The sequence below is a fragment of the Lingula anatina genome, chromosome 1 (assembly GCF_051362555.1).
Source record: "Lingula anatina isolate TDL-2025a chromosome 1, LinAna3.0, whole genome shotgun sequence".
Classification (NCBI taxonomy): domain Eukaryota; kingdom Metazoa; phylum Brachiopoda; class Lingulata; order Lingulida; family Lingulidae; genus Lingula; species Lingula anatina.
Window position 1 is genome coordinate 70,431,509 of NC_141767.1, and position 15,639 is coordinate 70,447,147.

Sequence of the window (15,639 nt, forward strand, 5' to 3'; positions counted from 1 at the left end):
AAAGGTAATAAAATGCACCGGTAAATAAAGTGTACTTGTGGTCTTCACCTGTTTGACTTGAAATGATAAAAGTCATAATGAGGCTGATTTGTGGAGTGCTTCGACATTCGGTTATCTTCGGCCCTTTTCCGAGGCAAGTTTTTTCTTTTAGATAATAAATTACATTTAAGGAGTGTAAAATGTATGCGAAAAGTTATTTTATTAAATTTTGTTTAAATATATACCTTCAATCTATACTTTTCATTTTTATTTTATTATTTTCTTCTATGAAAGTGCGAGAAAATACGTTACCTTGCGAGACAGGGACGGCCGGCAAAATGGCTTCCACGAGACTGCTGGGAGCGTTTAGACATTTAACACGGGCAAATCCCTTCTTAATTGAAGGTAACACTTCACATTTAAGATACCATTGATGCATATTAATTCGGTTCACTAATTTGCACTATTTCAATGAACCAGTGTTGTTTATTTTCACCAAAAAAATTGGGATAAAAGATACCAACTTCTTGAACTGATAAATCCTAAATTCGACTCAACTCGATTATTGTCTCCAGATTTTTTTGATCGCATATTGATCATGTTTACTATTGTGCATATCTGTTAGTTTTGATGATTATTTGAAAGAGTTTGTAAAAAGGAAAAAGGATTTTTTCAAACCGTGTTTTTTTTAATTTGCGAGTCATTTCTCTCTCTCCCCCCCCCCCCAGTCGAAGTTGCGTGTAAATTTTTTTAAAAGTATTAAAATTAATTACCTTTTCAAAGGACACGGATTTTGTTTTCAAAATTTACCAAGACTTATTAAGAAGTTTAAGATTTTGCCAAGTTTAAATGTTTTGTTTTCATTACATTTCACAGGACTTTTAGTAGATGCTTTGATGATGTAGTATCTGTACTTTTTTACCATACTGGTTTGACATAATGAAGAAATCCTGCTTTGATTCAACTGAACACAAAAGGGAAGGAGGTCATTTTTAAGATCCCAATGCATGTTTGTAAATGGGTAATATTGAAAATATTTTTTGAGACCTCAATTTGTGGCTTGCGCTTTATTCGCCCTAAAGTGTGTAACATTAAGTAAGGAGGATTAAATTATTGTTTGGAGTAGGGTTCATTTGATATGTAATTTGTTTTGCTTGCTTTTCAGGGAGATGCCTCCACACTACAGCAGGTCTTCATGGTAAGTTCTCTCAGAATGAAAACAAAAGATGAAAAGCCATGTGGTTTTCAATATATTTAAACATATTTGATATGGCAGTTTTAAAGCTATACATGTATATTGTTCTGTGCCATGTGGTTTTACAATGTATGAATACCGACGAAACACTGACAAAAAGGCTTGTTGCTACTAGTCTGAAGTTCTAAATAATTGCAGTGTGTGGAAACAAATCTTCAAAAATTAACAACTGTACTGAACAGGAAAAGCTTTCAAAATTAATAATTGTACTGTGAGAAATAATTGCACTGCTTGGAAAATGTTGGGAATTCCCATGTTTATTGTGAAAAAAAGTTATTGCTTTGAAAATAATTTTTTATTTTTCAACCCGAAAATAAACAGTGTTCTAAGCTGAGAAAAGCCCATCTTACATATATCTATATTTGCAAAAAATTTAGCAGGCAACTACATAACATTTCTAAAATCTGTTGGCATATCTATTAATGAATTAACACATTAAAGGTCATATGAACTAAGCATCTGTGGTGCGCGGAATTCCAGTAACACATTTCCAGTAACACTTCTACAAGTCGACATGCCAAGGGATAAACTGAATAATTCACTAGATCAGCCATAAAAGATATTCAGTCTGTTCCATTCTTTAAATTTTTGGTCAGAAATTTACTTTTATGCCCCATTTATATACAGCATAGAAAGCTAGCTGAAAAATCTGTTCAAATATCATTTTTGACTTTTTAAAAATGTATACTTTTTATGGGTAATAAAGGCACACAAATAAATTGTGGCCAATTTACTGAGGTGACCCGATTTTTCAGGGCTAGCTCACAGAATTAATTGGGCCCAGCAGAACTTTATGGGTCAGCATTAACCCGTACCAATGGGGTTAAGAGCACCTATCCAAATAACAAATGAAAATTTCATTTTAACTTATTGATTGATCAAATTGTGGCACAACTGAAGCCATATATGTTAAACCAGTAGTTAGGTTTCTAAGACGTCCGTGTGCAGCCGGTAGTGAACATTTTCAGTGTTTTGAGCAGTACATGTTTTTCAATGATCCGTACTTGTTTCAGTTTCGATATATAATTTTGTGATCAGCCCTCACTGCTACGCGCATTTCTAGTGACATCATCATGTATGTAGGTGTTTTATTATGAAATAATAGTGGCTGCTATATGTATGCATATGTATGGCGCAGGTTAAAATTTTACTTGCACATTTGAGAAAAAGGTACATTTTTGCGCGATTGCGAGGCTCAGGATTATCCCTAATTATTATTTTTTCTCATTTCTGAGCAGTAATACATAGGTAGTTGTAAACAATTTAATGAAAAAATGCTGTGAACTTTTCAATTACAGGACAATACATCACATATGAGAAGAAAGGGGAAGTGGCCGTTTTGCGGATGAATGATCCAAATAAAAAGGTATTTGGTTGACATATTGTAATTAGTTTTGATAATAGACCTTGATATCTTGTTTATTTACATAGATGCAAGATATAATTAAAAATTAAGTTATTCTTTAACTGGAAAAAACATGATTGGCACGAAATATAGTCCAGTTGGAACATAATTTGAGTTTCTGAAATTAATTAATATTTGTAATCTCACATATTTTCAGATTTCCTCTTTTAATCAAGCTTGTTCAAAATGCTGCATCTAACTGATTTAGATTAAGTTTGAATTTGAATTTGCTTCATTAAAAAGCTTACTGCTGTTGAGAAAAGACAGTTCAATCTGTTAGTATCAGAATTAAAGTTGATATAAACAAATAGAGCACAGTCCCCAGTGAACTATGAAGAAAAAGGCACAGGGAATGGAACCTGGGCATAGTCATTCTTGCTTGCTCAGATTTCTCATTGATTTTGAACACATGAAATTAGCTTTCATCCCATCCTTGGCCCAAATTATTCCCTGCTGAGTTACAGTAGATGTTACATTCTTTGAAGGTGAACGTTTTGAATGAGGAAGTGATGACAGAAATGAACGACTGCATGGATAGGATAGAATATGACTGGGACATACTGGGAGCTGTACTGATTTCAGAAAAACCAAACTGCTTCATTGCAGGGGCAGACATCAAGTAAGTCCTGTTCTTCTGCTTTCTGAATGAGGGGCAAATAAACCTGTTGGAATACTTTACAAATAACATTCTAAATGTTAATCAGCTCTAGTTAGAGACAGTGAGTGAAAGACCAGAGTTATAATAGCCTGAGAAATATTTTCCTGTAATGTGACATGCAAATGTTTTTGAAAAGATATGCTCTACACTTGTGCATATTTGGTCCTTAAAAGTGAGCAAATGGACTAATTATAATATTGTTGAAGTTATAGTAAATCTGGATCATTTAAAAGTTGCCTTCAATTTTATTTCAGCATGATTAAGGCAGCTAATTCTGAAGAGGAAGTTTATAAGATTGCGAGAGCAGGGCAGGCCACTCTTGTTCGTATGAATCGTTTCCAGAAGCCGTTTGTGGCTGCTATTAATGGACAGTGCCTTGGTGGAGGTTTAGAGGTATGAAAATACCCAGCCATTTCTTCGTTTGTTTTAAAAGCCAATTTTTGTATGTTAAAAAAAGTTATATCCCCTTAATCATCATATTTTTCTCGTGTTTTAATTCTTTCATGATCCTTTCAGACTGCACTTCATTGCCAATACCGGATTGCTGTTGACCGCAAAGAAACCATCCTAGGTCAGCCAGAGGTGAAACTAGGACTGATCCCTGGGGCAGGAGGCACAGTGAGGCTACAGGAAATGGTAGGTTATTAAGTTGTGAATAAAACTCTTTCAACTTTCATATTTCATATATTTATGGAGTTAAATAGATGCATATTTCCTCAGAGCATTCTGAAGTCAGGTAATTATTTAAGAGATCAGCAGTATATTGAGAGAAATAATTATGAAAATCTTGAGATGACATCTTTTTCAGCTCCCCACAAAAGATGCTGCCGATATCATGTTGACTGGCAAAAATATTAATGCAAAGAAAGCAAAGAAGATGGGACTTGTAGATTCCTTGGTTCAGCCTTTAGGTGGGTGTTATCAATGACAAAAGTAGCCTTGATAATTTTGGGAAATATTACATGTTGCTTTAATGGAATGACTAAACAGCTTTTCTGTCCTTCTTTAAGGTATCTCTTCTCAATAAGAGAAATAAAATATTTGCTGTCTATTAGACCCCATTCCCAGAGATTAGATCGACCCAAACTAGATCGACCTAACTCCCTGGGGGTTCACGCTAAATAGCTGTCAGCCAAGCGGGCACGAAAGTTAATTAACCCCTTACAGCTTGTAGCAGGCGGGACGGACATTTAAGCTGGATTATCTGACAGTAATCTAGAGAGACTCCCCACGGGGATAGATCGATCTAAAATCTATGGGAATACGCCTTTAAATAAAACAATGTCATATATTCTATTTTTACCTGTGTGGTATGGCATATGCTGACCATGTATTCTTGTTTACTTTAAGGACCTGGAGTAGATGATCCAGACCATGCCACACAGACGTTACTAGAGGAAGTAGCCATCCAGGCTGTGCTGTAATTGGCTTTTCTCAATCATTTCTTGTGTGAAATTTGATACAAATGTCTTTCATGTATTATCAGCACGGTTACAGCACAATTTCATGTTAAAATATTAGAAAATTGACCATGTAGCAGATGAAGAAAGTATTTAATTACATTATAGATTTACTGGAAATCTCTATGATGACAGGGATAGCAGCATGGCATAGATCTTTCTTATTTTGTCATATTATTTCAGAGATATGTGCACTGGAAAGATAAGGAGACAGAGAAGAAGTGATTACATGAAAATTGTGGATTGTAAGCATTTTATGTTCATCCATAGTATACTTAAATCACATTGAAATTGTGTAGGAAACATCAACTGCTTTCTCACTTTTATTCCTTTACTAAAATACTCTGAATGTAGCATTCCTGCATTGATTTCTTAAATGAATTTTTTTATTTTTATTTTTATTTTACTTTCGACAAGGAAGCTATGTTAGTTAGTTTATTTGTCAACATTATGCAGAAAGATGAGGGCGGATTTTGATGAAATTTTCCATGGGCTAAGGAAGAAATGATTAGACTTTGGGGATTTAACATAAATAAATATATCTTGATCCTCTTCATTGTATATGTCACACATGCATAGTATCACTTGCCTCATATTGAAATTTTTTTTTGTAAGTGTTTCTAGGCACATGCGATGTCAATTGTCTATGCTTACATCATATCTATATTACAATTAAAGTCCTTGCATTCTCTGGGCGCTTTTTCTAGTTTATTTTATTAGTGTAAATTTTTTAAATGAAATCTTTCTATTTGTGCCTTTTCTCATTCCAATATAGGGTTAATAGAGGCAGACACAAAATTCGAGAAAGACACTTTTCCCTACCTACGTACATGGAAGCCACTTTTCTGGAAGAACGCTAGAAAACAGGTTGTGAAGTTAACTGGCGGCCATTATCCAGCTCCTCTGAAGATCTTGGATGTAAGTTGTTTGTGGTGTGCATGTTTGGTGTAACGCATAGCAAGCTGAGGTTATAAAGTGTTTATTGACCAGACTTGAGCTTTTTCCACGGAAACACGGAATTCTGTTCTGATGGGCAGCCCCCGGACCCGTGACTGGTTAGGTTTTGGATGTAGTGTTTTTTTTTGTTTTTTTTTTTAAACCTAGGCTCATGTCTGATTGACATGCAGTTACACTGCTGCTGAATGGTCTAACAAAGTAGGATAGTACAGTGTAGCATAGTGTGACGGAGTAGTGTAAACAGAGTGGTGGCCCAAAAGTAGGTCAATACAATAATGAATACAAAATATACTGTTTAAGAAAAGATGAATTAATACAACATCAAAATTACACTTGTAAAAAACTAATAAACTTACATTAACATATAATAATATGTGTTTCACAGAAATTCCTATGATAGTGTTAATACTCACACAATATTACCCCATCCCTGCTTTCTGGCTGGCACTTAACTGACAGACGCTGTGGTGAGCTAAACTAAGAAAACCCATCATACAGAGTTGAAAACTTATCATGCATGCATTGCCATGTTGGCAACAATTGGTTAAGATGCAAATGCAAATTTTTTACATTATTTACTAATGTAAGTATCTCTGTAATATATATTTTTGACTACATGCCTCCCCCCTCCAATCAGAGCTTGATATACTTACGGTTGTTGGTGTTACTTGTTCATTGCAAGTGATTTCTGGGGTCAGGCAACTACAATTGTAGTTAAATTTGTCTGCAAATGTATCTAATTACTTGTCTGATGTAAACTGGATTGCAGAAAGGGCAGGACAAGTGCCTGAAAATAGTTGTCAATCCCTGGCCCCTAAGTGGGACCATAATTTTGATTTATTGAAAATTTGCTTGGAAGCTTTTGATTAGTGAAGAGACTGGTTGAAAATAGTCAAGTGTTTGTATTTTTGCCAGTATCCTGTATACTATTATCTTGTTGTGTAATAATTAATGAATTATGAAAGGTTTAACTATATAGCTATATGGTTTATACTTGTTTTCAGTTGATGGAGGCACAAATTGATACCAGAAACATGGATGACTATGAGTGGGAAGCAAAGGTCAGCTTTGAAAAATTGATTCACTGATTGATTGTAAAAGAATATTAAGTTTAGTTCAAAAGTTACCAGTTGAAATTTTAATAATTATATGAGAGATCATTAATGCCAGAGAATTATTTTCATAGACACGTTTTTCTGCTTTTAAAAGAAGATCAGATCCATCAAATACATAACCATTAGGAACAACAGTAAATTATCAACTGTTTTTCATGGTTCTTTCCTCCAGTTTGTGAATTGATGCTATGTACAGCAAATGGGCATGTTGTTAGTAAAGATTGAAATGTTCATTTTGTTGATATTGTGCAGGCATTTGCGGCTTTATCCCAGACACCACAAGCCAGGAGTTTGATGCACCTTTACGAAGGAACCACCCACTGCAAAAAGAACACATATGGAGAACCCAAGAAGCCTGTTAAGTAAGTGTCTCCCCATTGTGTCTCTACAAAATGTTAGGGAGCTTTTTTTTTTTTAGTTTGCAGTTTGATAGAATGATACTTGGTAGAGACTAGCAAATTGTGGCAGAAGTTGATAAAACTGTTCTTCGTACATTTTTTGGGCTAAAACAAGGGGTTAGCTAAGGGGCCATCCAAATTTCAATTGCCCTGTATTAGTTTTTTGTTATTTAAGTATTTTGATATTGTATTTCATTATATGCCTAAATCAATTCCGTGTGCAATGTGTACACTGTGACTAAGAAGTTGACACATACTGAGTAGTATTGGAGCTGTGAAGTTATGTTAACAATAGTCTAAAAAAAAAACACCTATAAATAATTGGTAGTCTGACCTAAAAAAATATATGTAGAATATTTGGAAATGTGGAGTTAGCCAGTGTTGAGTTTGTCCCAGAGATAAACTGTGATATGTTCCTGTGTAGAAATGTGGCAGTCCTTGGTGCTGGTCTGATGGGAGCAGGTATTGCTGAGGTCAGTATTGACAAGGGTTACCACATCACCATGAAGGACATGGCTCAGAGTGGACTGAACAGAGGAGTACTCCAGGTGGAGAAGTGTATACAGACTATGGTCAAGAAGAAGAAAATTACCAGGTAAGGGAGAAATTATGAAATGTGTCGTAAAATGAATAGTTAAGATGCTTTGTGTTGGTTGATTTTTATGTAGAATGATTTATATGTACAGACACCAAATTTCTGTATGTATTATGATTACCTGTGATGGTTGTTGCTTTCTGACACATTTGTTTACCTCATAACCTTTAAACAATATTTTTGTTTTACTGTAAATTTACTAGGAAGTTTAAGTGTCTGGATTTTGTTATGTATTGGAAGGCTCACTAAATACGCACTGAAATTCATCTTATTTAGATTTAATCTGTTTCTTTGAATTTATTTGCTCTGTGGCTGCATACGTGCCATCCTCAGTGTCTAGTTTTTAGTATTCTGTATGAAAATATGACCACATGAATAGTGTATGAAATATAAATGAGATGATTGATTTCCAGCTTTGAGGCGGAGGAGGTGATGTCCCATCTGAACCCTACGCTGACCTACGAGGACTTTGGCAAGTGCGATCTCGTCATAGAGGCAGTCTTTGAGGATATCAACATCAAGCATAAAGTGATCAAAGAAGTAGAGGAAGTAAGGAACTGCATGTATTTCATCTTACTGATATGAATGTCAGTGTTCCAAAGTAAAATATGCTATGCTATGTTTTAGAAGTAAGCATTTAAACCTTTTGTTTTAAACTCTGTACATTTGTTATCTTTTTGATGGCTTTAACATGTTCTTGTGAGCAGTTTCACATCCTGACATTCACACAGTCTACTTTTGCACTAATCCTTCCAAAAGCAAATATCACAGTTATTATAGTGAAATATGATACAGGAATATGTCTGTTAAGTTGCTCATGTTAACTTTTCTATTTCAGCACATCCCTGCCCACTGTATTGTGGCTACCAACACCTCTGCCCTGCCAATAAGTGAGATTGCAAAGGCAAGCAAGAGACCAGAGAATGTAAGTCTTACCAGAAGACACAGATTGTACTAGTTTTTTTTTTTTTTTTTTTTTTTTTTTTTTTTTTTTTTATCTTTCAGTGTTATGTGATTATATGGTTTGATTAAAAGATGAGAAGTTTCAGCAATCAAACCAGAATACTATATTTCCAGGTCATTGGTATGCATTACTTCTCTCCTGTTGACAAAATGCCCCTGCTGGAAATCATCACCACACCCAAGACATCTCAGGAAGCTAAAGGTGAGCTCTGATCAAAGTCTTCAGATTTCTCGTCATGAGATCTTTATTTAAATGAGCTGAGGGCAGATAGGTGATTTTAATGATTGAATAGGTGTTTTTGATAATTGTCAAGAGTCTTGTGTGTCTGAATGGAGAGGAATCTGTATGCAGTATACGATAATTCCAGCTACTGCCGTATCAGTGGGCTTGAAGCAAGGCAAACTGGTGATTGTTGTGGGAGATGGGCCTGGATTTTACACCACAAGGATATTGGCTCCCATGCTCTCAGAAGCTATCCTTCTTTTGCAGGTAAGAACAAAATGTCTTCTTGTTTGCAACAATCTCCAATATTTTTATTGGCACAATACCTGTACAAGGCTATAAACATGGCAATATGTTACTATTGGTCAGTAGATGTAAAATCACTGTAATTTAGTCTCCACCTGTAGACATTTGCATGTTTATGCAAACGCCTTTCGTTCCTTTGGAGTTGATTTTCATGCTTCATCTCTTGTTCATAAGTAAATCTTTGTGTTATCCACCTCTTGCTTTGACCTTTCTTTTTGTCTCTTTTTCACGTTTTTCTCCTACACAAAATGTTCCCTTCCCATGTACAAGTATTTTCCCTCCAAGTTCTTCATTCTGTGATTCAGTACAGTGTCAGGATGGTCATCACGATGTTTATGGACAGATAAATGAGTTGGGATATATGGCAATCAACTGCATCTGTCGTCGCTGTCACCATGCATTTGCCTTGGAAACACAATGAAAAGGAAGAACTTGTTACTTATTATTTTGAAACTTACAGGATTGATTTATAGGACTAAAATCCAGCTCCACTTGATTTTCACACTGTCATTTTCAAGGTGTGATGTTGGATTCCTATGAGTCTGAAGCCCTGTGCTAGTTTTATAAGAAATGTTGACCTGTGTGTGGTCTGGACTACTTCACTGTTACATATAAACTTTATTACTAACCCTGGCCTGTATTTGTGTGTGTAGGAAGGGGTATCCCCCACAGACCTGGATAAAGCCACCAAGGCCTTTGGCTTCCCTGTAGGCATTGCCACTCTAGCTGATGAAGTGGGTATTGATGTGGCAGCTCATGTAGCTGAAGACCTAGGGAAGGCGTTTGGTGCCAGATTTGGAGGTGGTGACCCCATGGTGCTGAAGGAAATGGTGTCCAAGGGAATGCTGGGTAAGTTTGTCTTAATGTTTTATTTTAACCCTGTCATTGTTGGGCTTTTGTGATATCTGCAAATTTGTATTATAAGACCTGAGATGACATTGAAGATTTGTATTGTTAATATTACATGCAAAGATGGCAAAGAAATGTTACTATGATTTTTTTTAGCAATGACAGACCTTGCTGTACAATATATCATTTACCCAATAGCACATTATTACCAATACCATTATACTACCTTTGATATGTCCTTGTTCTTTAATAAGTCTAACAAAAGAGAGTTAATTTGCTTTATTCAGATGTTTATATGTATCATTATATGGCACATTTCAGGACGTAAATCAGGAATGGGCTGCTTCATGTATGAAGGACCTGGACAAGCTAAAACGAAAAATGAAAATGAAGATGCATTGGGAATTCTTGAAAATTACAAGCAGACGCCAAAAGTGGAGTTAGTATTGCAGTTGATATATCTTCTGAAATGTTTTATTCCAATTGTATAAGTAGACCTTGCTGGTTCAAGTTGTTTTTGAAACTAGACAATAATAGTGTGTAGATCATCTGTGGAGTGTTCCAGTGTCAGGTAAAAATAGTGTACAACCCTGTTTTCTCTGTATTCCAGAAACAGCGTAGAGAACATCCAGATGAGACTGGTGACCAGATTTGTCAATGAAGCCATTTACAGTTTACAAGATGGGATTCTGAAAGAACCAGTGAGTAGCTTTATTAGTACCACCAGCGTGTACGCTGGCGGTACTCATGGTTTTAGTCCCGACCCGTCTCGTCCGGCTCCGCCGGCTCCGTTGGCTCCGCCGGCTCCGTTGGCTCCGCCGGCTCCGCCGGCTCCGTAAGCTCCGCCGGCTCCGCGTACTGGCGCCGGATACAAGTCACCGTTACCGCTTCTCCTCCTAGACCGCAATGACCCCTGTCCCCATCTCTTGGATTTAGGTCACATATAACCTCAACTTGAACCCCCAGGTTTTTTTGTCTCAGTCGGTGCATTGACCTGGGCGTGACGCTAGTTGAAATGCACCCTTGTCAAAATTTTTGAAAATTCAATGCCAATTATCTACCCTACGGAAGGAATTATGGGAAAATTTTCTACAGACGGCTTTCCAAAAGTCATATGTGTAGATTTCAAATATGCCCTTGGATTAGATCTTTGACCTTTATTTCAAGGTCAAATGGGCCAAAATTTTCAAAAAAATGAAATTTTTTACGAAAAAAAATATTATTTGCACTGTTATTCAGACACTACACAGACTTAACCAATAATTATATTGGAAAGTGTTACCCTTTGGGTCATCTTTCATCTCCATGAATTTGGGGTCAATCAGTGCATTTTCACGGGAGTAGCGGCCATAAAATATGTAACTCAGAATTGTAACATTTAGTCCCTTATATCTCCAAAACTGGCAGAGATAGGTCAATAGTTATTATTTAAGTTGAATAGGAAGTCATTTACTTGCAATCTAGATGTGACCTTGAAATTGACCTTTGACGTATTTTCACCATGAACTGAACTTTGCAAATTTTTGTTCCCTTTTATCTCCAAAACTGGCAGAGATAGGTCAATAGTTACTATTAAAGTTGAATAGGAAGTCATATACTGGCTATCTAAGTTGACCTTGAAATTGACCTTTGACCTACTTTTTACCATGAACTTAACATTGCAAATTTTGGTTCCGTTTAATCTCCAAAACTGGCAGAGATAGGTCCATAGTTACAATTGAGCTTGAATAGGAAGTCATTAGAGGCAATTTACTCTGATCTTGAAATTGACATTTGACCTACTTTTCATCATGAATTGAAGTTTACCAATTTTCGTTCCCTTATAATTCCAAAACTGGCAGAGATAGGTCCATAGTTTCTGTTAAAGTTGAATAGGAAGTCGCATACTGGCAATTTAACAGTGACCTTAAAATTGACCTTTGACCTACTTTTCACCATGAATTGAACTTTGACAATTTTCTTTCCCTTTTATCTCCAAAACTGGCAGAGATAGGTCTATAGTCACTATTGAATTTGAATAGGAAGTCATATACTGACAATTTACTGTGACCTTAAATTTGACCTTTGACCTACTTTTTACCATGAACCGAACTTTGCAAATTTTTGTTCCCTTTTATCTGCAAAACTGGCAAAGATACACCCATAGTTACTATTGAATTTGAATAGAAAGTCATTAGAGGCAATTTATTGTGACCTTAAAATTGACCTTTGACCTACTTTTCACCATGAATTGAAGTTTACAAAATTTTGTTCCCTTATATCTCCAAAACTGGCAGAGATAGGTCCATAGTTACTATTGAACTTGAATAGGAAGTCATATACTGGCAATCTAAGTGTGACCTTGAAATTGACCTTTGACCTACTTTTCATCATGAATTGAACTTTGCAGATTTTCTTTCCCTTTTATCTCCAAAACTGGCAGAGATAGGTCCATAGTCACTATTGAACTTGAATAGGAAGTCATATACTGACAATTTACTGTGACCTTAAATTTGACCTTTGACCTACTTTTAACCATGAACTGAACTTTGCAAATTTTTGTTCTCTTTTATCTCCAAAACTGGCAAAGATATGCCCAAAGTTACTATTGAATTTGAATAGAAAGTCATTAGAGGCAATTTATTGTGACCTTAAAATTGACCATTGACCTACTTTTCACTATGAACTGAACTTTGCAAATTTTCGTTCCCTTATATCTCCAAAACAGGCAGAGATAGGTCCATAGTTACTATTGAACTTGAATAGGAAGTTATATACTGGCAATCTAAGTGTGACCTTGAAATTGACCTTTGACCTACTTTTCATCATGAATTGAACTTTGCAGATTTTCTTTCCCTTTTATCTCCAAAACTGGCAGAGATAGGTCCATAGTTACTATTGAACTTAAATAGGAAGTCATATACTGGCTATCTAAGTGTGACCTTTAAATTAACCTTTGACCTTCCTTTTACTATGAACTGAACTTAGCAAATTTTTGCTCACCTTTATCTTCAAAACTGACAGAGATAGGTCCATAGTTACTATTGAACTTGAATAGGAAGTAATACACTAGCAATCTGTGACCTTGAAATTGACCTTTGACCTACTTTTGCATGTTTTCTGGCCTTTAAATCTGCAAAATTGGCAAAGAAATGCCCATGGTTGCTATGGAACTTGAATAGAAATTCATATACTATGATATTGAAATTGACCTTTGACCTACTTTTTCACCATGAACTTAGCTTTGCATATTTTCTTGCCTCTCATATCTTTAAAACTAGCAGAGATGTGCCCATGTTTCCCCTAGGTTTTCTCTTTTGTCAGCATATATGCACCATTAACAACACATTTCAAGGAAAACCAATAGGCCTTTTGTCTAGAGAATACAGTAGTGATCAAGGGTAGGAAAATGCAAGTCAATTCGAAAATCTGCTTGATTGTACCATTTTTAGTTATATTTTTTTGCATATTTTGAGAACTCTTGTTGATTGCATCTTATAGAGCTTGTCAAACACAAGACTGGTGATGGTGTCCCTTTTAGGAGGGGGGGGGACATACAAATGCGCTTACTCCAGCTGGTGGTACAATATCCAGAGGCGGTATCGCCTCTCTGATCCTCTAGTTGTTATTATTATTCTCCTGTAGGATGAGATATTTGTCAATATGAAACTGGTGACAGTAGATCTAGAAAATATGTAATTGTGGGCTAGAAAAAATTTAAATTGCATTTCTGTAACTTTGTTAACAGGTGTTTTTCTGTGAAATATCTAATGTTGCATTTTCTTTCTCAGCTTGATGGAGACATGGGTGCCGTAATGGGGCTTGGTTTCCCACCATTTTTGGGGGGTAAGTATTTGAGTTTTTTTAAGACATGTCATAAAAATGATCATCATTTGCAGAAAATAAAATAACAGGACCTGCCCCTGTGCTTAAAGCAGTTAGTACTGTGACAGTAGGAGTACAAACAAAATTGCTATGTTCTTGTGTCTCTGTTTTCTAGGACCTTTCCACTATGTAGACACAATTGGAGCCAAGAAGATGGTGAAGATAATGGAGGAGTTTCAGGAAGCGTATGGAGAGGCATTTGCTCCATGCCAACTCCTTCTTGACCATGCAAAGAAAAAGTCTACAAAGTTCTATCCCAAAAAGTAACGAAATCTAGAGACTAGGCAAATTATTATACTTGTTCCATTATTGAAAAGAGTTAAACTGGACAGACTGTATTGTATAAGGTATTGATTGTTTAAGGCAAGATAAAATTTATAGTGTAGTATTCAGTAGCCTTGGAGCCTGGAGCACTGAATTGTTCACAAGATGGATGCCGTCATCAAATTGACGTTTCATGAGTTATGCAATTAAAGATTGAGACACATTTTCCAATGGTATTCTAGACTAGGTGCCCCTTTGCTGGTTTGACATGCTGTGTCTTCTCAATGGTGAATAAAATATTACAATTATTTCGCGTTGGCTGTGATTTACTCCCATTGTGATGGTAAGCCAGGCGTTGTTTTGTCTCGGGTTGCCTTGGAGGTTTACTAACTCAGAAGAGTGCAGTGTGTAACGAGAGAATGTGTTTGAGCTTTATGAGAGTTGGCGATGGGTTACCAATAGCTTCGTGATACTGCATTATGAAAGGATTAGATGGGAATGAACTTGACCACACTGTATATGATTACTAGTGTTGTTATAACCTATGAATATTACAATTTCTAACCACAGGGATATCGTAGAATCCCCCAACTACCAGTCGCCTCCATCTAATGTAGCTAAGACATTATATTATACATGTGGATGCAATGTGCAAGCCTTCTCGTAATTTCTTGTTCCACTTCATTTTTGTGTGATCTTTTAAACACAGCTCCTTGTTTACATGAAAGTTGAGAGAATTTAAAATGCAAAGCAGTACACTGAAGCTGCAGCGTCTTTACTGTAGCGATTTTGAATTAGGGGAAGAGTGTTTTCCAAAATTCTTTCTCTTTATAAAAATCTAAATAATACATCGTAAACTCAGTCGATGTCGCATGCTGCAGTTTACATAAGAATAAATGTGGTCTCTTCGCTTAGTGGCAGTTCTTAGTTAATAAAATGAATATAGGAGACTTGAATGAATAAACATGAGGATGATATTTGCCAAAAAATGCCTATGCGCGATTTAAAGAATATATTGATAATGTAACAGATTCCTTAAACGAACACTGACAGCACTCTGGGTGACGGAGTAACAGCAAGATCTCGATCTCTATTCAATTTATTACCGCATTATACAGTGTTTAAATTTGAAACAGCATAATATAGATAAGTGTGATTGTTGATCTTGTATTAGTCCTATCTGGACATGCCTTACGCATGCGGGCTTCTTTGTTTTAAAGTATTAAGGATGGGCAGTTGTGATGTATGTTACGTAACCTGTACTTTGCAGCAATTCTACCTGTACTGACTTGATTACCACGAGGCTGATCATCAGGTGGTCCACATCCGCGTGCTGCACGTGGCGCCG

General features: G+C 36.0%; 1 protein-coding gene across 1 annotated transcript; it reads left to right on the forward strand.

Annotated features, from left to right (window-relative positions):
* Positions 1-272: 272 nt before the first annotated feature.
* LOC106173898 (trifunctional enzyme subunit alpha, mitochondrial) lies at positions 273-14,599 on the forward strand. The gene is made up of 22 exons (XM_013555224.2): positions 273-384; positions 1,145-1,177; positions 2,533-2,600; positions 3,125-3,258; positions 3,552-3,690; positions 3,814-3,933; positions 4,106-4,208; positions 4,648-4,717; positions 4,941-5,002; positions 5,533-5,675; positions 6,719-6,775; positions 7,082-7,191; positions 7,652-7,822; positions 8,236-8,371; positions 8,661-8,747; positions 8,900-8,987; positions 9,154-9,275; positions 9,968-10,163; positions 10,485-10,602; positions 10,774-10,864; positions 13,934-13,988; positions 14,143-14,599. The coding sequence occupies exons 1-22, from the start codon at positions 318-320 to the stop codon at positions 14,292-14,294; spliced, it is 2,322 nt and encodes a 773-aa protein (XP_013410678.1). The 5' UTR covers positions 273-317; the 3' UTR covers positions 14,295-14,599.
* Positions 14,600-15,639: the final 1,040 nt, after the last annotated feature.

Bases quoted from the DNA above. Each gene is read 5' to 3' on its own strand.
- LOC106173898 (XM_013555224.2), top strand. From the start codon at position 318: ATGGCTTCCACGAGACTGCTGGGAGCGTTTAGACATTTAACACGGGCA. The intron at 1,178-2,532 runs GTAAGTTCTCTC...TTTCAATTACAG, and splicing joins CACTACAGCAGGTCTTCATG to GACAATACATCACATATGAG. The intron at 5,676-6,718 runs GTAAGTTGTTTG...ACTTGTTTTCAG, and splicing joins CTCCTCTGAAGATCTTGGAT to TTGATGGAGGCACAAATTGA.